Source organism: Lissotriton vulgaris, chromosome 5 (assembly GCF_964263255.1).
Source record: "Lissotriton vulgaris chromosome 5, aLisVul1.2, whole genome shotgun sequence".
NCBI lineage: Eukaryota > Metazoa > Chordata > Amphibia > Caudata > Salamandridae > Lissotriton > Lissotriton vulgaris.
This window is the reverse complement of record NC_141693.1, coordinates 767,657,518-767,682,569: the sequence shown is the minus strand read 5'-3', so window position 1 is coordinate 767,682,569 and position 25,052 is coordinate 767,657,518. Positions and strand designations below refer to the sequence as shown.

Genomic DNA, 25,052 nt, shown 5'->3' with positions numbered 1-25,052 from the left:
ACAACCCAGGATATAGCGGCTTTTGTAAAAATGCCACACGATTTCTACAAAAGTGCCGATTTCGCGGGCACTTTTGTAAAAATCGCAGCATTTTTACAAAAGTGCCGATTTCGCGGCAAACTGCAAAATCGCGATATCCTGGAGGGTCTGTAAAGAGCAACTTTAACATTACTTCACAAAGATGGGCGACTAAAAATATAGCCGCCTAGGGATTGAGTTCATGAAAACCATTACTTACAATATGACTCTAGAGAAGGTAGTCTAAAAAGGAAAACTAAAGTCAGCCATCCGAGACAGCAAGTGTTAGTAACAAAGCACCAGGAAGAGACAACTCGTGGTACTCAAAAGATTTATAGCTTGAGGCAGCATAATAACCATTTGGCATTGGGCCTCTCCCATCATGCAGGAACACATTTGGAGACTTGATTGACATGGAGCTCATTAAATATGTAAGTTTGGTCAAGAAAACAAATTCTCCATGGAGCAAAGGATTTCATTTTGGTGCTCCGTCTCATGAACACTGTACAAATCTTCTAGGTCAGGAATATTGGTCAGACAGGCAAAAGCCTAGTTTTATAGAAAAGAAAGTTGGCTAAAATATGATTAGGAAGACAATGCAAGTCAAAAGGGCAAGCTTATGCTGTGCGGTTAGTGCTGGAAAAATAGAAAAAATGAATTTTCAAGGTAAATAAAATAGAGTGTTCATTGCAATCCCTATCTTAGGGACTGGCAAACATTGTCCAGTTTGTATGCTACAAACAAGGAAGTGCAGAAATTGAAAAGAGGGAGAACTGCAGTGTATTCATTGTTGTCAAGGGGGGGGGGGCAAATCTAACTAGACATGCTTTATGGAGCTTCACTTCACTCTAGCCTTACCTCCACCCATTCCAAATCCAGGACCACCTCCACCTGTACCACCCATTGGAGACCCACCACCGTAGTGATGGTGAAATGATGGTAAAGTCTTCTTTTTCTTCCTCTCAACCTCTTCTTTATCTGCATGAACAACACAACACTGGATAAATTTGAACAACCTCTTAAGAGCTTTCCACTAAGTTAGGTCCATGGAATGTAAAACCTTGTATGGCTTAGGATTTGTCGTACCTTGCTCTAGTGGGTAGTACGTAAACTGTTTGGCATCACTCACGTCACCTCCTCTCTTCCGTTTTAGCTGCAGGAACACTGTAACAGGGCGGTCAATCTTCATTTTGTGGTATGGGGGTGTTCGGAAAACAATGGCATACTGAAATGAAGGTGAGCAATATGTTATGCACCTGGAGACATGGTGGTCCAGAAGACAGCCGAACAGAAAACAAGATGTTCACAATCGTTCTGAACAGTACACAGAGTGAAAGACATCATCACAACTGTAATCCAGTCGTCCTATTTTAACAACATCAACACTATAATCAATTATTTACATAGTTAGCTCCACTTTTAAGTGTCTCGTGCTGGGGGGCGTGGCCAAGCTGCGGACCGTGATAGCCGGGTTGGCTTGAAGCTCCGCTGAGTTCCCCAGCATTTAGCCACCCGGGTGGCGGTCGCTGCAGCTGAAATGTCAGCAGAGATGAGGGAACGGTGTCTGTGACCACCAGTGCCGCGATCTATCCCCCTGGAGCACCCGCCACGCGCACAGAGTCATCGCTGCAGGCCTGGCTGCACTGAGGCCTACTCCCACATGTGAAGCAGGGCTTGCGTATTATGGCGCCGGCAGTGGCAGCACGAACTGAGGGACGGCGCTGAAAGAGGAACCGGAGCAGTGTGGTTGAGTTCGGGCAAGACAATTACAAGGAGAGCGATGCCAGACTGGGCGACCTGCCTCCTCAGTTTACCTGCAGTTAACATCGCTGGCGCTCCCCTGAGGTCCCGTGGAGACAGGGTCCACGGCCGAGCCTGGGGACTGGCCATAGGGCCGGGCGCCGCGGTTGCTCCCAGGGGCCGCTGTACCGCAACACACCTGAGCGGTTGCATCCGCTGGGCATTGGTTCCTGTTTGAGCCTCCCTCCTCTGCCATCCTAAATGAAAAAGAACACTGGGACACACAGCGAGACGGGCGACACATTCGTAGGCCCCATAACTGTGAGTCTGGGAACTAGTGGAAATGGGCTCTCGGCACCCCTTGATCACACTAGCGCTGCGCTGTTTATGAAGGCAGCCTAGCCCAGAGGCCTGGTATAGGCCCCAGGGCATGGTCCGGGATGACCCAAAACAACGCAAGCTGTCCTCTGAGAAGTCCGGCCGAGGCGCCGAGGCCCAATGATCCGGCATGGCGGAGGGTGGCGGGGCACCCGCGGCCTCAGTGGCCAGGTCAAATGCCATGTTGGTGGAACTTAGAGACGGCTTTATGGCCCTGGACACCAGCTTTGACTCCCTCGACAAGCACCTAGTCACCATGGGCATCATGCTCGATCAACAAGAGGGGCGCTTGACAGCAGCAGAGGGCAGGATCTCTAATTTGGAGGATGGTGCCACCCAAGCCACGAAAAAATGTGAGTGCATGGAAAAAATACTCAAATCGATTGCCATCAAGAACGAGGATTTGGAGGCGTGGGGGCGGCGCAACCACATACGAGTGGTGTGTCTGCCTGAGCACACCAACACTGGGCGGCTGGAGGGGTTCATGGAAATGAATGGTGATTGATTTGTTTGGATGGGACTCCGTCACTTCCACCTTTATGGTGGACCGTGCACATCATCGAATCTGACATCAATCCCTTCAGAGGCCATATACGCCTCTGGAGGCGATACATTGATGATGTGCTTCTCTTGTGGACAGGGGAAGAGGCAGTCCTGGTCCAATTTTTAAATTGGCTGAACACTCAAGATATGAGCCTTCGCTTTACCTGGAATTATCATCACACAAATGCGGTCTATCTTGATCTGGACATTGAGGCATTTGGAGGGGGCTTTCGAACAAGTGTGCATCAAAAGCCGACCGATAGAAATTCACTACTGTCATACCGGTCATATCATCCGAGAGCACTAAGGGACAATCTTCCTGTAGGACAATTTCTCAGGTACAGGCGAAACTGCTCATCTACTGAACTATATAAGGAACAAGCAGGAGTTCTGAGTTCGAAATTGGAAGCCCGTGACTACCCAAGGAGAGTAGTCAAACAAGCCCAAAAAAGAGCCTTGAACACACCCAGAGCAGCCTTGTTAGAGACACAAGTCAAAGAAAAGTCAGACTGTCTACCTGTGGTCATGACCTATGATCCCATGGCCACAAAGATCCGCCAGTCTATTAGGAAACACTGGTCTCTACTTTCAACAGCGGATTTTAAGATGCCACCACCACGGTTTGCCTTCCGAAGAGCGAGTAACCTGAAAGACAAACTGGTCCACACCAGAAGTGTTGGAAGACCAGAAGCTGAGAACACTACCATCCCTAAAGGACACTTCCCGTGTGGGAGTTGTTCAGTATGCCCCTTGACAAAGAAAACCACCACCGTGACTCTTCAATCTGGAAACACTTGGTCACTGAATCACTTTAGTAACTGCAATACAACCAACGTGGTATATAGACTAAAATGTGAGTGTGGATTGGAATACATCGGACTCACCACACGCAAGATCAAACTCCGCATCCAGGAGCATGTCAGTACAATAAGGATTGGAAAACTGACTACGAAGTTAGTGCAACATTGCCACCGCAATAAACACACTTTCACATGGGTAGTGTTGGAGAGAGTGATGGGCGATGCGCAATCTGTGGAAAGACGCTTAATTACCAAGGAAGCTCGCTGGATATATCAAGAGCAAAGTGAACAGAAAGGGCTGAACGAACTACTGGAATGGAACAAGTTGCGTTAAACCACCTGAGTAGCTGTTTTCTAGCGCAGTAGTCTACTGTCCCCCTAACTCTTGGTACCTCTCCATCTTAAATCGAAAGTAAATTACCTTTATGAATTAACATCTAAAGTTATAACATCCACACTTAAGATTGAGATATGTAATACACCTTCCCTGATAAGGCTGTATATTTCCACATTAGTAGAAATGTGATATTCACTACATCTTATCTGACTAGGCTGAACATGCGATATGTCCATATTAGCCAATAACAGTTTGCCAGTCTTACTTCGCCCATAGACCTTATTAACATGGCAACCACTCTGAGGACAGTGTGTTAGGTGGCTCTGCAATTACAATTCCTGAATATACTGTAATCCTGTAGAATTCGCTAACATCTAAATTCTATATTAGTCAAATAAAGTGCACGTTTAGGCGACTTACTCCATACGTACATCGAAAGTGTAGTTATGCGCATTTTTCATTAAAATATTGGCGCATATTAAATAACGTGACACTTATGTGGCCTCTAGATCCTATTCAACTCCAGGCATAAGGGTCCGTTTACATATGGCCGCGTTCGTCTCCCGAAGACCGGCACCCAGTATTAGAGTAACCTGGGTCCAATCATAGAACCCGAAAACCAGCAGCCGGGTCCCGTGTCATCTGACACCGCGGACCAATCGTAGTGCGCGAAACTCGACCTCAGGGACCAGTCGGAGAATCTGAAAACCGGCAGTCAGGTCCCGCGTCATCTGACACCGTGGACCAATCTCAGTGCGCCAAAACTCGACCCCAAAGCCGGTAAATAAGCAGAGGTGCACTCGGTCGGCGTTCGAGGGTTGAGAGGACGCCGACCGCTACTCTGACACCGGTAACCTTTAGCTTAACTTGGTCTAGGCTGTATACACTGCGCAAGGTAGGAGAAGGCTCCAATACCAAAATAATTGAATGCACTGTGTGTGTTTTTTGCATTTCAGTAACCTTCTCTAACGGGGAGTAAGGACCATGCTCACCTAAGGGGGCTGGATTCCGATTTTTCATGACTTCATGATTGGTATGAGAGGCAAAACTGCATGCAGGGTAATAATGGCATTTATTCACTAATTTTTTTTACCAATACAGCATGGTGGTTTGATATATAGCTTGGTATGCAGAACACAGAGAGGGATACCAGGTGACCACACTTTTGTTTGTTTGTGTTACAGCACCCAAGATTCAGTGTCTCTTGCAGTGGCATTTAAAGTGAATTGCCCTGAAGAAATTGACTGATAGAAACCAAGGCAATGAAACATGTCGGCTGTAAGTAGAGAGTGAATCGATAGGTAGTATTCACTCTCTCCTTTTTTAGTATATGTGTGTCTACTGTTTGCAACAAAGAAAGGAACGAAAGTAAAGTTTATTGTCCTAGTTGCGCAGTGACTTATATGTTAAATGTTACATGTTGTTAGTTGTGTCACATATAAGTTGTGTCCACTGCACCATCCACTGTCTTTTTATTTTTGGGGTTCGAGACACGTTTTTGTTTTAGCTTGATGACACCGATGATGAGAACAGGGCCATCCTGGTGAGTACCAACCAGGGGCCCCATTGGTGGTGCGCCCGTGAGGTGCCATCTCGCTTTTCACACATTTTTTGTTTGTGCTGTCCTGTCTGTATAGATCAGAGAGGTTGTTGTTTTAAAGAGGCAGTAGATTGAAACATCTTAGGATTATCTTGAGACTAAAGAGATCCCTTGGATAACGAATTTCGACCATGGATGTTTACAGTCCAATAAATGAATATTGCCATAAGAACTAGGACTGTTGTTGTTGATTAGCTTACAGAGTGGAGGGCGTCCTAGTTCTGTTTGTCTTTCCCTCTGGACTCCTATTTTTGTAGTACTGGCTGCACTGAGGCCTACTCCCACATGTGAAGCAGGGCTTGCGTATTATGGCGCCGGCAGTGGCAGCACGAACTGAGGGACGGCGCTGAAAGAGGAACCGGAGCAGTGTGGTTGAGTCCGGGCAAGACAATTACAAGGAGAGCGATGCCAGACTGGGCGACCTGCCTCCTCAGTTTACCTGCAGTTAACATCGCTGGCGCTCCCCTGAGGTCCCGTGGAGACAGGGTCCACGGCCGAGCCTGGGGACTGGCCATAGGGCCGGGCGCCGCGGTTGCTCCCAGGGGCCGCTGTACCGCAACACACCTGAGCGGTTGCATCCGCTGGGCATTGGTTCCTGTTTGAGCCTCCCTCCTCTGCCATCCTAAATGAAAAAGAACACTGGGACACACAGCGAGACGGGCGACACATTCGTAGGCCCCATAACTGTGAGTCTGGGAACTAGTGGAAATGGGCTCTCGGCACCCCTTGATCACACTAGCGCTGCGCTGTTTATGAAGGCAGCCTAGCCCAGAGGCCTGGTATAGGCCCCAGGGCATGGTCCGGGATGACCCAAAACAACGCAAGCTGTCCTCTGAGAAGTCCGGCCGAGGCGCCGAGGCCCAATGATCCGGCATGGCGGAGGGTGGCGGGGCACCCGCGGCCTCAGTGGCCAGGTCAAATGCCATGTTGGTGGAACTTAGAGACGGCTTTATGGCCCTGGACACCAGCTTTGACTCCCTCGACAAGCACCTAGTCACCATGGGCATCATGCTCGATCAACAAGAGGGGCGCTTGACAGCAGCAGAGGGCAGGATCTCTAATTTGGAGGATGGTGCCACCCAAGCCACGAAAAAATGTGAGTGCATGGAAAAAATACTCAAATCGATTGCCATCAAGAACGAGGATTTGGAGGCGTGGGGGCGGCGCAACCACATACGAGTGGTGTGTCTGCCTGAGCACACCAACACTGGGCGGCTGGAGGGGTTCATGGAAATGAATGGTGATTGATTTGTTTGGATGGGACTCCGTCACTTCCACCTTTATGGTGGACCGTGCACATCCCAAGCCTGGACTGCGCCCCAATCCGGTTTGCCTCCCCATCCCCCCCCCCCCCCCCCCCCCCCCCTCATCCCCTCCCAGGTCAATAACAGCCCGTCTTATCAATTTTAAACACAGGTACACCGCGCTCACTTGGACAACCTAATATAACCTAATATAGTGCAAGAATCGGACCCTCCAGGTCAGCACTGGTCTAAAACATGCAATAAGAACACAACCAATATTTCAACCGGTCCACATTACGAATTAATTTTTATTTTCACTGGTCTGTTTTGTAAATTTACTACAAGTATGATGTCAAAAGCACAAAACAATCCCAGCACACATGTCAACCACACTTGCTACACTCCGATTTTTCTTTTAAAGCAATTTCTTGGCCGATTCCAAATCTGCAGTTATAGGTTTTCATTTTTCAACTCTTTTCACATTTTAAGTTTGTTTCACAGTTCTCTTTTGGAACTATTTTCTTTGAGAGGGTAGGGTAGTGAATTTTGGACACATTTTCATACGACATGTACCATAAAATTCTTCTGTCCAAAAAACAAGCAGTCGGAAACTTCAGGATTCAAAAGACACACAAATCCTTGTTGTTTGTTTGTTCTTCTCAACAGCAATAGTGCATCCAAGCCGGATAGCAGAAAACAATGCAAAGACTGCACTTAACAGCTAGAGCACGTGAAATCCGAGAACTGTGCAGCTCGGATGCTGCTTAATATTCCCAAAACCCAGTCTGCCAAGCCGGGTTTGAAGACCCTAAGCAGGCTGCCTGTTATTGAGAGAATAAAGTTTAAATCTCTGTGGATAGCACACAAGAAACCTTTGGGAAAAGGGCCCCCAATCAATCGCCTCTCATCGCTTTTTATCGTCCTAGGAGATGCCTACGATCAGCCAAGCTATTCCTAGCCTCAGTCCCTAAAATGAAAAGAGTAAGATATGGAGGCCGTTCCTTCTCATACAACACTGCTAGACCGTGGAACACCCTTTCTCCGCATCTTTGCTCAGCGACCCATCATTTTTCCTTCCGGAAATTCCTCAAAACCTGGTTGTTTCAAAATTACACCACCTAGTCTGCCGGACTGTCTAATGCTGCTAGCGCTGGAATGCCTTCGGGTAGCTATGTGCTCTACAAATGCTAAATAATTATAATAATTGAGGTTTCAGTGCAAGGTGCTCAAAAATCACTGTGGCCACTCCACTGGACAAATCCCCAAAATATTTGTTTTCAGTAAACTGGATGCAATTTCTGGCTCAACCAGAACACACCTACTACTGCAAAAAAACATATTTTGACTCACTTCCAACAAGCCATTTCTGAAATTTCCCTAAATCAGTTCCCAATTCTGTGTTAACTCTCACTAATCTGCTTTCAGTCCCTCGCTCTCTTGATGTCCACCCAGGTTTCTTAAAAATCTTTCAGTCACCTGCATTCGAACATACTTCAAACCATTTCCGCTTTCTGATTAGTCATTACGACTGTGTTCTAGTTACAGCCCAGCAACCTGGAAGTGGTGTACGCTGTGGCACCTGCAGCGGTTCAATACCCACCACTGAGTGACCAACCACTCCCCATCCCGGTGTGTATGCAGCGCATAAATAAGCAGCAAGAAAAGGAGGTGTGCAGTGTGGGGAAAAGTGGCTGGTAGTTGCAGTGCTTTTTTGTGGTCATCGGACAGTTAGCGAACTCTCTGAGGCTGAAGTGACATGTGCAGGTCTCCTGCCCGCTGCTGCAGTCACAGTGCCCCTACTTGCCATCTGGACTCACCGCTACCTTCCTTGGAGTTGGACAAAGAACATGTGTGTGAATTCTACCGTGGGTTTGACTTATATTGTAGGGGGTTGTTGACAGTTTGACACATAAGTCTTCTTTTTAGTAAAACAAAACTTCAATTAGATGGAGAAACTGCATCAGTTCTGGTGAAAGCAAGTAAGCTTCTATGGTATCAAAAGCAACAGCACAATTGTTTTTCAGAGTGAGAAGTGAAAGACATAAGTACCAAACATTCATTGAAATGCACACTGCTTGTGTCTTCTATGTCCATGCAAAAGACACACAAATGATGGATAAAATGCTGAACAAATCAAACATTCACCCTCAGTCAAGCGATCTTGGATAAATCCATCATTCTTTTGCTCACCATGTCACCCCAGTTTAGACCCAGCCATATGTAAACCAGTCTTAACCCTTCTCCTCGTCCGAACAGTCCAGCCCGAACTGCCAAACCAGGTCCTCCCTGAACCGGAAACAAGCATCCTGGGATCTGTTTCGGGGTAACACCCTTAAACAGCCAGGATAGCTTTAATTCAGTGGCATAGCGAGCCTGGGACCCACGTCTGGGAATACCCATCCCACTTAGTGCGAGAAAGCTAAAGACACACAAATGATGGATGGAATGCTGAACAAATGAAACATTGTTCCAAATCTATTTTAGATCTCCTAGGCCATTTCAAGTGGGAATAATGCTCTACGCCTGTATCTCTGACTGTATCTCAAAGGCAGCTGCTTTGGCAGAGCAGAGAGGCCAGGACATAACTAGCCCCAGAAGTGCTGCTGGCTTTTCAGGTTCATCAATGCAGCTACGCACCAAGATACAGCGAGCAAGCAGTTCAGACCACAACATTCCCTGTTACTCAACCGAACACGAAATAACATGCGATGCAAACGTATAAATCAACAATACTTATTTACTGGAGGCTGCACTTTAAAGACAGCTGAGCTTATATCCATTACTGATCATCTTGAAGGTGCCATCGGGAAAGTGAGCAATGTTGTATTCAAATCTGGGCAAAATCAGGCAGATGGACCAAGCATTACAATACTGGCCTGGAAGCAGCGACAGCTCTTTGGCCACGATAGGTTGCCCGCAGAGGGTGCAGATCAACAGAGAGGTAAGCATGGTTTGTAGCACTAGGTTATAGAACTACACGCAGCACTCCCACAAGGTGCAAGATGCAAGATGGCTCTTCTGCAATGCAGTCCAGAAGGGCAGGATGAAAGGAGGGCTTTTCCCTGCTATACCAAGTGCTAGAATGAACTTAAAAGCAAATGGTGGAGGATTGATTGGAAACACTGAGGTGCGGCCTAAACAAGAAAATGTCATACAGAAGAAGGGGAGAGCTGCACTGGTGAGGTTCGGTAGTGAAAGGCGCATAGTATTCCTACACTGAGATACATACCTGCTTGTGAACATCCGTTGGCGAGAAGTCCCCATACGCCTGCCAGCCGTTGTCATCGTCTTCATAGAAGCGGACCTCGATGTCATCTGAAGAAACAAAACTGCGTTAGCGACAAGAGCCTTCGTTGATGGGCTCTCACTGCTGTGGAAACCCAAAGAGTCTGGGTTTATGTAAATTCCTGCCACGGTATCATCAAAAGATTTAAAAAAAGGAGCCCCGGCCACATATTACACTTCAAGCCTTCCTATATCCACACAAGGTGTTGACACATACCAGTGGCACACGAGACACTTCACATGATTACTCGCGCTCGGAGCTGTCACCGCTATCAGATTTGCCAGACTAGGTAAACGCAATATGTTCACAGCGAGTGCACCCACTGTGCCTCCGCCACAGACACGCAGAAGGATCTGAGGCGACTCAACACTCTTTTGAGAAAAATGTGAGAAGGAGAAAGATGGAGCGCGAAAGAGAATGAGAGAGAAAGGAAAGACTGGGCAACGTGTAAGCCAAAAGGACAAAACTGGGAAACTTCATCTTTCCACTCACCGGCCTTTGTGTTTTATCTGCTCCTTCAAACTGTAATCAAGCGCCGACCAACACCCTCCTCCCCACCCCCCGCAAGAGAACTGTCATTCATTCAATTACAAGCTACACATAGCATTAGTGCATGGAGTCAGCGGATGAGCAGTATTCCCTAATAATCGAAGGAGAGCAGGCTACATTCTCACCTTTTTGCACCTTATCACACAGCAGGTACACCTCGTCTCCTCCTTTCACCGAGCCGGCGGTCTTGTCCATTCGTGAGATCTTAAGGTTTGATGCGCCTGGTGATTCTGAATGCGTGAGAAGGGCAGGCATTTAGCAGCGGATCAAATCAGCACTCAAAATAGCGGTTTTCAAATCAAAACAATATTTTAAAAAGCTCTACCTTCATAATCGAAACAGGCTTCAGTAGACCACCCAAACCAGTTAAGGTGGGGTGAATTATTGATATTAACAAATCCCCCAGACGGCCTAGGACCTGTCTAGGAAGGAAATGCTAGAACATTTTCCATCACCAACTTGCCCAGTTCTTTCCACTAGCCCTCAACGGTCTTTACCTGCTCTCATTGAAGCACTACCCAAGGCACACCACTAGGTGTCGCTAAGGTTTCAACTATGAAAGTCAGACACGCTCTGCACTTCACATTAATAATTCAAACCCGAGGAAAGCCCAGAAATATTGAACTTTCATATAAGGCTTCCTTTGAATTTTCGTGCCACAGAGAAGCAGCGCAAGGCAGGTTCCGTTCTTCTCAGTACCCATTCATTACGAAACCGTTATTCTTCTAAAGCGTGATCGTTGGGTTCTTTCCACTGCTAGTTCTGCCGGCCCTGCTAGTCAGAGCCAACTCATACCGCCTCTGTGCCTTTCCGAAACGCGCTCGGCTTGAATGAAAAAGGCGATTATGAATACATTAGCCAACCCAAAGGCACCACAATTATAGGCGTCCGTTACTACGCAGCTGGAAATAGCGGTCCCATTGTTCTGCTTCCTCTCTCCATTGCTAAGCGTAAACTCAACGCGGCCCTGTCCCCGACTGGCGACTTCATTTCTTCATCTGTCCCAACACTTCACTTCACACCATTAACGCAAGATCTGTCTACACAGTCCCTGTCCAATGCCCCGGCTTAGCCCATCACCTTCCCCGAGTCTGCCCTTAACGCTGTCCACTTCGTTATCTGCCTGACTCGATGCTTTAACTGGAAATATACACATTCGTTATTAAGAGTGCCTGTTTGTACTTCGAATGTGGCGGTACTTTCCCATTAAACGTATTGCAGAGGGCTGAGATGTGCAGGTACGCTCCCCTTTCAAATGAAACGTGTAGGACCACTTCACAGCACGTGCTTAAACCAGTGCTTTAAATGGGTAAAAATAAGTGCAGGTACTCATTAAAATAGAGGTGTGGCAAGAGGGCGGGGCTAGGGGTGGGACTAAGGGCAAAATATGATCATACATAATTACTTCTGTACCAGTTGCAGCACATATTAAAACACATGAGAAGTATGTTTCTGTAAAAAATAAAAAAATAAACGGATTAACCCCTTACACAAGATAAAAGTCATGATGGCACTTTCACCCGTATGGTTGCTCGCACCTGATTCACAGACAGTGCAGGGTCTGACTAGAGACCATGTCCAGTTAACACATCGTGACACAAGCCCTCTCAACCCCCTGCAGTGTGCCCCATTCAAATGGGCGCTGCTGGAATCTTTCTCAGCATATCTGAAGGCTGCTTCAGCCGTGTTAATTACCAGCCCCTTAGAAACAAAGTGGCCTCTGCCCTGGAGGAAAAACCTAAACTGATCCTGTCATGCTCGATTAGGGTACCTGTACTCTCCCTGGCTCCAGAGAAGTGCCGGTACTGACGGCAAAAAAATTCGGAAGTGCCGGTACTCAGTACCGGCGAGTACCGGCCCATTTAAAGCACTGGCTTAAACTGGAGAAACACAATACTGAGAAACACGACGAAAGGCAATAGAATGCCTCACAGGCTGCCAGTCCTATGGCCAGCAGTGTGTAAAGTCATCATCCGATTTTTTTTTTTAATGTGCTGTTCATAGCTGTATTTTGTTTTACCAAATAAGCGCCTGCATGCAACTCACATCTGTTGCAGCGCCCTGCACTTCCAAATAGCCTCAACAGTTTTCAGGGGTTTTCTTGCTGCCTCGGTGGTGACTTTAGTGGACATAAGGCACAGAGGCGGCTAGGGATATACAATTCCTAAAATGAAATTTAGTAAAGAAAGGAGGCAGTGACTTTATAAAGTCCAAGGACAGATATGTAAGAGGTCTTATGTGTGTGTATTTGTGGACTGCAAACCAGGCTGGCGGCAGTGGTGTGTTTTACAAGGACAAGGCCAAAGATGGAAACGAGGTACACACACGCTTGAAGCTGTTGTCTTTTGTGCGCAGACACCTCAAATCGAATTGTATATCCCCTGTAGTGTATGTCCCGAACGGTTTGTGACGGGCTCGACATTCATCTTCTCGGATCTTCAACATGCAAGGCCACCGAGCAGTAACAGAATGAACCCACGGATCCTTCTGCAATCACCAGCCTGACTGCGTGGCTACCAGAATTACGTGACAGGGGAGGATCAAATGATGTGGTGGGGTTGACTAAATTATGGAACAAAAAAAGGCAAATTATGTAGCATAATGCGGCCCCATTTTTGACAGTATTATTGAATTAGTTTATCTTTATTTATTTTTTTACACATGTTAACACTGTTAAAAGTTCCACACTTTACTAACAGTTTTCACGTTCAACTTCAGCAACAAGTAATTGAACGGTGACCAGTCAAGTTTTGCAAATGGCCTTCCACTGCGTGGCGCGTTTCTTCTATCTTTTGAGCCGTATGAGCTAGATTTTTTTTTTTGCATAATCAGCAAATTATGTAGCAGGTGAAGAATTATGTAGCAAATTCGCCAAATCTATAATTATGTGAAAAACACCCAGGCAGCAGGATCCCATAATTCCAGTGGCCCTGCCTGGCAATGCCAAGATTGCCACAGAGGTATGTATTGTTGTTTCAGTTATCCAAATGTCTAGCAAGATTGAATTTATTCACAGAACTGAAACGCCATCACCATTATCTTGACAAGATAAGAGATTCTAATTTTAGGATGTGCAAGAAGGAACCGAAAGGCCCCATGGCCTTCCAGGTCTTTAGCAAGTCTAAGATAGGGGAGGAGCTACGCCAGCAAACAAGATGGCCGCGTAAGCTCCCGGCTTCGCCGACCTCCGACTCCTGCCAGAAGATCCTGTTATTTATCCTGTTTTTGCGCCCTGCCTTCGTGTGTATGAACTGGACTGGAGCTTAACGGAGCAATCCCGAGATTTCAACCGGTTTGGTAGACATAGATACGTTGTGTGGCAGTTTGCGGCCTTGACCAGCCTGGAAGCCGGGGTCTCGAGTACTGGCCCTGCCAGGTTTCAGTTGAACAACATCGGCTGTAGTTGTGTGCCAGGGTCCGGTCTACCGAGGTGGAATTTTTTTTTCTTGGACTGAAGTTGACGATTGTTGGCTGAATTGGTGAATATCAAAAGAGGGGTGACGACGCACAATTGGAGCAGTGGTCCCTGGCCTGGTGACCCGGTTAGGGCCCCGCCGGTGTCCGCTGGGTTGGGATCTCCGCCGGCGGTGGCTGAGTTCCGACAGTTATTGTCCCAAACGACAAGTCCTCCTCTGAAGTCGTCCGTTCCGCATCCATCTATTCCCCCCTGGGGAGACCGGGCTCTCTAGGGACACGAATATGATCGAAACTGAGCGAGATGTTGTGGAGCGGAATGAGAGTGATCCGTCACTACGAACGGTGTTGGCAGCCATAGGGTCACTTCATGTTAGCATTGAAGCCCGCATCCATAAAATGATAGTGTTTTTTTTCTGGAACTGGGCGGATGGGACCGGACCCTGGTCCACTACAAGAAACGAAACGACTCGAGATACCCACGATGGCCACTTCGATGGAGGAAGCAGACCCCGTACTATTGGAGCCTTTGACCAGTGTTTTGGGTGCTGAGAGCAAGCTTGATGCCGCAATTGGATTGTCAGGCCTACGATCGTTGCCGACTATGGATCGACTACCTGATGGACTACCTGATGCTCCCTTTCTGGAGACTTTTGATGGGAACTGTTGTTTGTTTGAAACTGCGTCACTCCCCTATACATCGGCACCGCTAAGATGGCAGACAAAACAACTTTGGGAATCCATGACGGTGTGGGGAGTCTTTGGACTTAGCGGAGTTCTCAACACTTTTCTCTCTCTGCTTCGTCTCGGATTGAACTTTGCTACAGCCTTTTTGTGCATTGACTATCCTGCGGAAGCGACAGTTTGTCCGGATGGGGCGCACATGTTTGATCAAAAGGGTCAAGGATGAGACTGTGTGACTGAGTGTGCCATCGGGTATTACTGGACACGGGGTTTGCAACCATGATGGGTTCGGGAGGTTGGGCGGTGTTTGGAGTTTCCCCTGTTGCGCTACGTATTTACAGCTGAATAGATTTCGAGACCTTAGTCTGGGGATTCTTGGCTTTGGCGGGGGGAGCGGAGACCGGGGGCATGTAAGAAGATGCCCTCCTCCATTTTCTACTTTTAGTATTTAGTTAGTTAGTTGGGGCGACAGGCACACTGCTAGTTGGGGTTAGGCAATAGCTATATGCAAGGGTGCAGGGTGGGGGGATGGGTTTATTGTTTTGTCTCCTTTTTTGTTTTTATGGTTTTTTTTTCTTCACACTCTCTTTCGCTTTCCTTTTATAAGTATAGTTGGTAGAACATCCTGATGTTGTTGGTATTCCAGTATCTGGTGCTCGTGCCTCTCCTACTATCCTGACTTTATGGGTGGGCAGACTCTGAGAGCTTGCGCTTAATGTGAATTGTATATTGTACTGTGGCACATCCTGTTTCTCATACATTGGCGTAGGCGTCCCAGCCATTTCTTCACTATTTAGTATCCATCCTGTATCTACATCTGTCCGCCTTTTTATTATGTCTGAATGTATGGCACCTGATATGTCTATTATTTTCTTTGTTTTGAAACTAATAAAAAGATTCACACAAAAAAACCAAGTCTAGGATAGGCCCAATAACCAAGCTGTGCCATCAAGGAATTTCAAATTTGTTCAACTGTAGCCTTAGCACGCAGCATCCGAAAACAGTCAAAATGGTGGTCGATTACAGAGAGCGTTTTCAAGACTGTGCCACTTGTGTCCTCAGTTTAGTAGCACTTCTGTGGGTGAAGCTTCTCTGTGGCACTTGCCTAAATCCTGTACAACGTTCAATTTTTTGACAGTGATTTTGAGACACTGTGAGCAGATGAGGGTAAATCCCACTGCCCCCGGAAGTTAACCATATACGAAAGCTAAGCCCTCGCCAATCCTGATTAGGGAACCACAATCAGCCTTAGCAAAATGCTCAAACCACCTGACTCCACCTCTGTATTTCCATCCATCTATTCCCTCTCTCCTTGCACTCTTTGATCTCTTTCTCTCCACCTCTCTAGCTCCTCTGTGCCTGCGGCAGTTATCCACAGGGAACCAGGGAGGTGCCAAGAGCTGCCCCGGGCTTTCAAGACTGGCTTCCAAGAGCTCCAACCCACTGGGGCCACGCCTGGTGGAAGAAAATGCCAATTCACCCGGCCAGTCTCTGGCTGGTGTCACCCTCTTCTAGCACTAATGAAGTTGTACCATCCGGTGCTATCCTTGCCTTCGGTTGCTTCACAATCACTTAATCTTGGTAAAATATATCAACAGATTTGTAGTTTCCAAGACTGTCTTTTATTACAATGATGCATCACAATTCATGATCCGATTTCTAAAGAATCAAACTTTTTTTGATAGTTAATATGTTCAATTTCCTCAGATCCATGTGAAAATCCTAAAGGCCCCTGGTGAGTTCCTGCTGAAGTTCACTGCAGAGTTCCTTTTTCAAGGCGACAAGGCTATAAAGGAGACCCACCTTGATGAGGTCCAGAGTTATGCCGGTCTTTTCCCACATGGAATGAATGATAGAGCTGTGTCAGAGGAACAAGCCCCACCTTCTGTTTCTATCTGAAGCAAATAGTGGTGTAGTCCTTTTGAACACTTTTTTTCCCAACGGTATTCAAGGCCTTCACCGGTATCAGATCTGCCTGCTTAGCCAAGGGCGTTGTCAGTGGATATAGCTTACACCGGCCTTGCAGACTGGTGGGATCTGGGTTTTGGATAGTATTGTGCACGCAGAAGTCCTCTCACTTACTCAGAACTCAACTACACTAATTCAGCAAGTTCCTGGTCTCCTGAGGATGTCACTTAATCTAGGTTACATTACTTGCTGGGCCACACATCATTGATGCAATATTTCAAAAACACTGAGCCCCACAGCGCTTTAACTAACATCAATGCTAATTCCAGTCTAAAAGGTCCATTTAATTGAGTAGCATCATGTTCTTTAGGAAGGGGTCCCCCATGTGCTGAGTAAGGCCTTTCACCCCTTCACTCAGTCAAAGGCTGATCCGCCCCATGTAGCTGCTTCAGCCTACTGCTAGCTGGTCAGCCTGATAGATGCACGGCTCCTCTCCTCTGTAATCTCAGCTGACTTCAGGTGCACATGTGGAGCCGGGCCCCAGGCGAGAGCCCATCAACGCCACCTAAAAGGCCCAGATGATCCCAGGCCTCTGGACAGCTCTCTTCGCCCAGCCCACCTTTCTCAGTCCTACGTAGGTCCCAGCTTGAGAAATCCTATATGGTGGGGGGTGCACCAGGCGCAAACCACAACTCCGAAAACACAGACTCTTGTGGGAGGTAGAACCTCAGTTTCAGTGCCTCATCAGTTACCCTTTCCGAGGGAGGTCTGCAGAACCTGGGAGCAAGAGGAGGAACAGGAAATCTCGGTCTTCAGGCTAGTCGGGCATTGAGTTCCCTCAAAATGTAGGCAATCACTTTAGGGTTATTATCACACCCCTCCCACCACACATAAATTAAAGTTTTACCACCAACCCTTGCCTTCTGTCCGGAGCAAATATGCAGAACATTTACTAAAATGAATTACAAGAGGGAACATTTACTTTGGGAAACAGTCATATGGGGTGAAAGTTACAAGCAGTCCAAAAACTGTTTTTCCTGCAGCAACATGTAACATTGTGTACAACGATGGACTAAATTAGGACAGGACACGACACTGCACAGTATATATTGGCTCAAGTGAATTTGTCCCCAGACCACCCTAGGCCACATTAAAGGTACTCTGTTAATCCCAGAAGGGCTCTGTGTATGAGTTGCTGAACCGCAGAAAAAAACAATTCCACAACGAGATGCAGGACCTGCTGCAGGTCCATGGACAGAGGAGAAGGGTAGGTGAAGCAGACGGTCCAGAGTTGAATAGCCAGGTCTGTGGATGGGCATATTTCCACCCAAATATTTAAGATTTCAAATAAAAACGAATTAAAAAGTGTTACATAGACTTACACCAATTTGAAAAAGAAAATATGTGCACACCAAATTTGATCCTTATACGTCCTGCAGTTTTTGCAGCCTAGATGAAGTCTATGAACTGTTTGCTGTCAGTACCTAAGGCGCCACCTGTTCTCATGTATTCTCTGAAGAAAACATCTTATTGACACTATTATCCAAGTCTTTCCAGTACTTGCCAATAAAGATATATTAAATATCTATCTATCTCTCTCTCTCTCTCTATATATATATATATATATATATATATATATATATATATATATATATATATATATATATATATATATATATATATATATATATATATATATATATATATAACGAAACCGTTATTCACAGTCTTTTCCTCTCCAGAGACGAATAACGCAGAGTAAGCCCAAAATTCGTGATAATTTCTCAGTGATTTATTTGTGCAAGTTGTTGCCAGCCATCACATATATATATATATATATATATATATATATATATATATATATATATATATATATATATATATATATATATATATATATATATATGCAGCAACAGTCGCCAAATCACCAGCTCCAAAGGACGACAGCGGATATATCTTGTAGGACATCTGCTGGCTGAGTGGTACTGAAGCCCCTGTTAAGGAATTAAAAGTTTCTTTCTCAAAGTTTAACAATGGCTGTGGTGTGGCCCGATGTGAGTAACAAGTAGAGAGGGGAATCTTGCTGCGTTGTTAATCATAACTGGCAGACTCAAGGCAAGAACAATGGGTTGTCCCACAATTCTACAGCCTTTGGAACTGTCTCTTGCATCTCATCTCTCCCAACTCTTGACCTGGGGGTGAGCCGGAGGACGAGGCGGTCAGAGCTTCCCAGTAACACTGGGACCGGGGCTTTGATGGAACTAGTACGATGCCTCCTGGGCGGCTACCTTAACTGTTCATACTTACAGCAAAACCTGAGCAACCTTGGCCGATATCCGGTGGAGCTGTACTATGCAGCTATAGAGGAGTTTGGCTCTGGTTCACCTCCCCGGGGGGGCACCTACCTGACATCTGACACTGTTTTCCTCATCTCCCCTCTGTGTTTTCCTTCCCTCACCTGCCTCTGCCCCTTCCCCTTGTCTTGGCTATTCTACGCATTTCCCAGTAACACAGGGACCGGTGCTTTGATAGAATTATGACGATGCCCCCTGGACGGATACCATAACTGTTCGTATTTACAGCGGAACCCGAGCAACCTTGGCCGATGCCCAGTGGAGCTGTCCTATGCAGCTATAGAGGAGTTTGGGTCTGGTTCACCACCTCGGCCGTCACCTACCCAGCCGGACATCTGACACAGTTTTCCTTGTCTCCCTGCTGTGTTTCCTCCCCTTCCCAGCCTCTTCCCCGTGCCTTGGCTATACTATGTGTTAATTACCCATATTATTGTGTAATCTCATGTTTTTCTCCTATGTCTATACTTGGCTCCTGTAATTGATGTAATTATTTAACATGTAAATCGCTGATCCTCATGTAAAGTGCTCTGATACCTCCCTGTGTCTAGCCAGCGCTATATAAAACTTTGCAAATAAAAAACTGGGGAATTTTTAGTGTCTAAGATTGTGGATCTTAGGCTAAAAATAAAAAAAATACCAATTGAGATATTTATATGAAATACATATCAAAAGACCATAAAAGACATGATTAAAGTCTTTGGGATGATGCTCAAAACTATCTGTGGATGCCTAAAGCGACAGAAACAGTAGATAGTTAACTATCCAATCATTTGTGTACAGATAATCAATGTAACATAGACTGACTTGCGACAGGCTCTTCAATCAAGCGCAGAGCATGCCATTTTCCGAAGTGGGCCTGCCGTACTGAAGCGGAAGCGTATTGCAGTTCAGCTTCATGACACACCTCACTGTTTTTGACAGAGACCAATATGGGCAGCCATTCACTTTTCATTTCACTCAAATCAGTATTTGATGGTAAAACTCCTTAGAGAGCCTGGTGTGCTTGGGGGTTTCAGGTGGAGAATTAAACAAAACACTTTATCTTACTGCTGTCGTGGATAGGATCGGAAATGACGGGCTTCAAGGGCAGGGAGAAGGACCCGTTGCTGTCGGGGAGGTAGGCGGTAAACCTCAGCCGAACGATGCTCAAGTCCATCACCTTCTTCAGCTCCTTTGCTTCCTGCTCGATTTTTTTCACTTCGGAATCTGCCCGTAGGATGCAGAGGAAGAGACAAATAGAACATGAGAGATCAAGAGAAACCAAACAAGGACCAGGAAAGAAGTGACATGAGGAAGGAAACAGGGGGACAGAAGTAAAAGGCAAGCAAGCATGCCACATAGGGACCAAGTAGAGTTAAAGAAAATAAATTAGAACAAGAACATTAAGATACATTAAATATAACTAGTGCGAAAAACTTGAAACATTACTCCTTTATGCCAAAATATCATGTTAACATTACATCATATCAGTATCGCTTTTAGAGGAAATTAATTAGAACAACCTGCTTATGGAGTGCGTGCCCATTAATTTTTTTGATAACATTCTCTGCTTATTTACATGGTTGGTTGCTGACTGGCAACAACCAACCGTGACCAAAGAGCACCAGCAAAAACCTTAATACTAAGGAAGCCCAAGCAAAAAGGTCAGTGCTGTCTACCTTTTGATGTATGCTACGTGCAGCGTTACTGTTTGGGATACTCAGTAAATAAACATATGTGACACTTCCTGGATGAACGAGACCACAAGAAATCAAGATCCCTATCATAAACCGCCCAGACCGGTTTCTCCAGAGGAAATACCACTCCAGGCAATTACGAGTGGTCTGGTGTTTCCGGACCTGAAAGTACCAAGACTGCAAAAAAGCGACCTGTATGTAGCCCGAGCGACCACTCTAAACACTATCCACTTGGTAGGATGGTCTAGTAAAGCATAGATGTGTTTTGTATATGCCAAAAGCTTTCACAACAGCCAGTGCTAATTTCTTTCAAGGTTGATTTATAGCTTCTACGGCATATTAATTGAATTACGTATCACCTCTAATTTGTCACAGCTGGCGAAACCGACAAAAGTTTCTGACTTTTAGTTCAAAGACTCAGTCTTACCCTGGCCACGTCTAAGGAGTCTGACCCTACTCTTGTTTGATCACCTTCCCAGAGGTCCTTTAAGGGCTAGGTCTTCTTTTCTTTTCCAGAAAGAAACACGAGGCAAGTATCTCTGAACTCATCAACTTGCCATTTAAGATACTAAATATTTTTCTAATGTCCCAAAACACTTCAATATCGAATGAACTGTACCTTTTTTTTAGTAATAACCATTATCTGGAAATTTCAGATGTTCAAACCTCTTAGAGTTTAAAACATATGGAGTGCTCCGTAGGAAAATGGGAAATGTTCTAATGGCCCAAAAATAGGCAGAAGCTTCCTGCCACACAACGGAATAATAACATTGAGATTCTCGAAATTATCCTGCAGTCAATGCCACAGTGCATTTTTTTGCAAACTGGGTTAGGGTGGGGCCCAGGTCTTTCTGATGTTGTCAGTAGTTAAAATAGGGTATTGCCTCCTTCTAATGTATATGCAATCGTAATCTCTTCTTCAGTCGTAAAAAAAATAAATGTCATAGCAAACTATAAATTTGGAATTATTTTCAGAGCCCTAAGAAGTATTTGCGATCGTCCTTCACTTTAGGTTTGCTACTTTGTTAAGTCTACACTAGACAATCTTTTTCTTTATTCCACCTTTCAAAAGCGTTTGGGTGTGTGTGTGAGACCTACATAAGGTACAGATCTAACCCTTAGCTGGCATGTTCCGTTCAAGGTTAGACCTACTTAATTCATTTTCTGCAGAACTTGTCTTAATGCTTCATTATATTTGGACACGCTGTCCCCATAAATCAAACTATCACCTTAAAAATAAAGTACATGATTTGGATCCCTCTGGATCCAAGTTGAGGCTGCTAACCATACTAAAGGTCATGTGTTGAAGTATACGATTAAAGAAGGGAGTGGCCTAAAATCGAGGTGAAGCTCAACTTGGCGATAGGCTGATGATAAATGTATCATACTGAAACAAGCAGCATTACTGGCCATGCTTAGCAATTCATGTATGTGGGAAGAGGATGATAGTACAAACAATACCTGAACGGAGATCCTACAAACCTAAGGATCAATCAATCAATCAATCAAAGCATTTATATAGCGCACTACTCACCCAGAGGGTCTCAAGGCGTTAGGGGAGGGGGGTCTGCTACTGCTCGAACAGCCAGGTCTTGAGTTGCTTCCTGAAGGCGAGGTGGTCCTGGGTCAGGCGGAGGTGGGTCGGGAGGGAGTTCCATGTCTTGGCGGCGAGGTAGGAGAAGGACCGTCCCCCTGTGGTGGCTCTTCGGATGCGGGGGACGGCGGCGAGGGCGTGACCGGTCGATCGAAGCTGGCGTTTGGGAGCGCAGAAGTTGAGGCGGCTGTTGAGGTATCCTGGGCCTTGGTTGTGTAGGGCTTTGTGTGCGTGGGTGAGGAGTCGGAAGGTGATTCTCTTGTTGACCGGGAGCCAGTGCAGGTCTCTCAGGTGTACGGAGATGTGGCTGCGACGGGGGATGTCCAGGATGAGTCGTGCTGAGGCGTTCTGGATCCGCTGGAGTCTCTTCTGGAGTTTGGCGGTGGTTCCGGCGTAGAGGGAGTTGCCGTAGTCCAGACGGCTGGTGACGAGGGCCTGGGTGACCGTCTTCCTGGTCTCGGTGGGGATCCACCGGAAGATCTTACGTAGCATGCGCAGGATGTTGAAGCACGACGAGGAGACGGCGTTGACTTGTCTGGTCATGGAGAGGGAGGAGTCCAGGATGAAGCCCAGGTTGCGTGCGTGGTCTGTTGGTGTGGGTGCGCTGCCTAGGGCGGGGGGCCACCAGGAGTCGTCCCAGGCGGAGGGTGAGGATCCCAGGATGAGGACTTCCGTCTTGTCCGAGTTCGGTTTCAGGCGGCTGTTCTTCATCCATTCGGCTACCTCTTTCATCCCTTCGTGAAGGTTGGCTCTGGCGGTGGCGGGGTCGTTGGTGAGGGAGAGAATCAGCTGGGTGTCGTCGGCGTAGGAGATGATGTTGAGGTTGTGCTGGCGTGCGATGTCTGCGAGGGGGCTCATGTAGACGTTGAAGAGGGTTGGACTGAGCGAGGAGCCTTGAGGAACGCCGCAGATGACTTCGGTGGCTTCAGATCTGAACGGGGGGAGGCGGACTCTCTGTGTCCTTCCGGCGAGGAAGGAGATGATCCACTCCAGTGCCTTCTCCTGGACTCCGACGTTGCTGAGGCGCTGTACTAGGGTACGGTGGCAGACAGTGTCGAAGGCCGCGGAGAGGTCTAGGAGGATGAGGGCCGCTGTTTCTCCGTTGTCGAGCAGAGCTCGGATGTCATCGGTGGCTGCGATCAGGGCAGTCTCGGTGCTGTGGTTGGCCCGGAAGCCAGACTGCGAGAGGTCGAGGGATCCGTTCGTCTCGAGGAAGGCGGCCAGCTGCTTGTTGACGGTCTTCTCGATGACTTTTGCAGGAAACGAGAGCAGCGAGATGGGGCGGTAGTTCTTGAGGTCGGTGGGGTCGGCTGATGGGTTCTTGAGTAGGGCGCTGAGTTCGGCGTGCTTCCAGCTCTCCGGGAAGGTAGCGGTGTCGAAGGAGGGGTGATGATGTCCCGCAGGTGGGGTGCGATGACGGCGTCGGCCTTGTTGAAGACGTGGTGAGGGCAGGGGTCGGTAGGAGATCCGGAGTGGATGGAGTTCATCGTGCGGATGGTGTCTTCGGTGCTGATGGGGGTCCAGGCGCGGAGGGTGGTGGTGGGGGGCGGTGGTTCGGTCGTGGCGTGCGTCGGTTGAGTGCTGAAGCTGTTGTGTATGTCTGCGATCTTGTTGTGGAAGTAGGAGGCGAGGGAGTTGCAGAGGTCTTGCGAAGGAGTGATGTCGTTGTTTCCGGCGTTGGGGTTGGAGAGCTCTTTGACGATGTTGAAGAGTTCCTTGCTGTTGTGTGCGATGTTGTCCAGTCGTTCCTTGAATGCGGTTTTCTTGGTGGCATGGATGAGTTGGTGGTGCTTTCGGGTGGCGATCTTGAGGGCAGTCATGTTGTCCGGAGTTGGGTCTCTGCGCCAGGTTCTCTCAAGGGCTCGGCAGTTCTTCTTGGACCTCTTGAGTTAGTCGGTGAACCATGGGGCTTTCTTGCTACCGGGTCTGCTAGGCAGGGTCTTCAGAGGGGCGAGGTCGTCTGCGCAGTTGCTGATCCACTTCGCGAGGTTGGTGGCCGCCTGGTTTGGGTTCGTTGCGCTGGTGGGAGGGTTCATGGTCAGGGAGGTCGCGAGCTGGTCGGCTGTGATCTTGTTCCAGCTTCTGAGTGCAACCTGTTGCTGGTGGATCGTGGTCCTTCTGAAGCTGAAGTGGACGCAGCTGTGGTCCGTCCAGTGGAGTCCGGTGGCGTGGCTGAAGGCGATGTCCTTGCTGGATGAGAAGACTGGGTCGAGTGTGTGTCCGGCGTAGTGGGTGGGGGTGGTCACCAGCTGCTTGAGTCCCAGGTTTGCGAGGTTGTCCAGCAGGGTGGTGGTGTTGCGGTCGTTGTTGTTCTCCAGGTGGAAGTTGAGGTCCCCGAGGAGGACGTAGTCAGCGGAGCAGAGGGCGTGCGGGCTGATGAAGTCGGCGATGTCTTCGCTGAATTGTGTGCGTGGCACCAGGATAACAGATATACTTAAAACCAGCTATCATGTCAAGAACCAGCGGGGCAAGGATTCTACGGGAACAAGAACAACCTTAATCACAAGTTTATACAATATGTTCTCAGTGATGATGGATTTCAAAAACAGTGGTAGGAAACAGCATTTGTGCAGTAAAGGAGAAACGTTACCCTTTAGTTTAATCTCTAAAGTTGTACATTTTCTAGGAGAGCCAAACGATCAGGTAAGACTTTGTAAATTCCTTACAATTAACATTGTTCTCCACAAATCTGGCACCAACTAAAATTAGGTCAGCAGAATTAAGATCAAGCCTGGTACCGAATTGCTTTTGGTGCCTCCAACCAAGCAGGTTGGAGCCCTGCTCAACAATCTACACTTCCGTCCTTCCCTTAAATGTTACGCACATTAAAATTGTTCCTATTAATTTGAGGTTTTCCTTATAACCACAGTGCTTTTTTATGTGATACTAGAAGATATTCGTAGTCCATTGTGCTTTGCACGCATGGG

General features: G+C 47.2%; 1 protein-coding gene across 1 annotated transcript in view; it reads right to left on the bottom strand.

The window, feature by feature from the left end:
• The window catches only part of NFKB2 (nuclear factor kappa B subunit 2), a 256,667-nt gene that overhangs the window by 84,597 nt on the left and 147,018 nt on the right, over window positions 1–25,052 (bottom strand). Inside the window, exons 9-13 of the mRNA XM_086922228.1 lie at window positions 19,903–20,061; window positions 10,621–10,725; window positions 9,890–9,975; window positions 1,105–1,243; window positions 877–996 (exon numbers count right to left, since the gene is read on the bottom strand). Coding sequence (XP_086778354.1) covers window positions 877–996; window positions 1,105–1,243; window positions 9,890–9,975; window positions 10,621–10,725; window positions 19,903–20,061 — 609 coding nt within the window. The remainder of the gene's footprint in view (window positions 1–876; window positions 997–1,104; window positions 1,244–9,889; window positions 9,976–10,620; window positions 10,726–19,902; window positions 20,062–25,052) is intronic.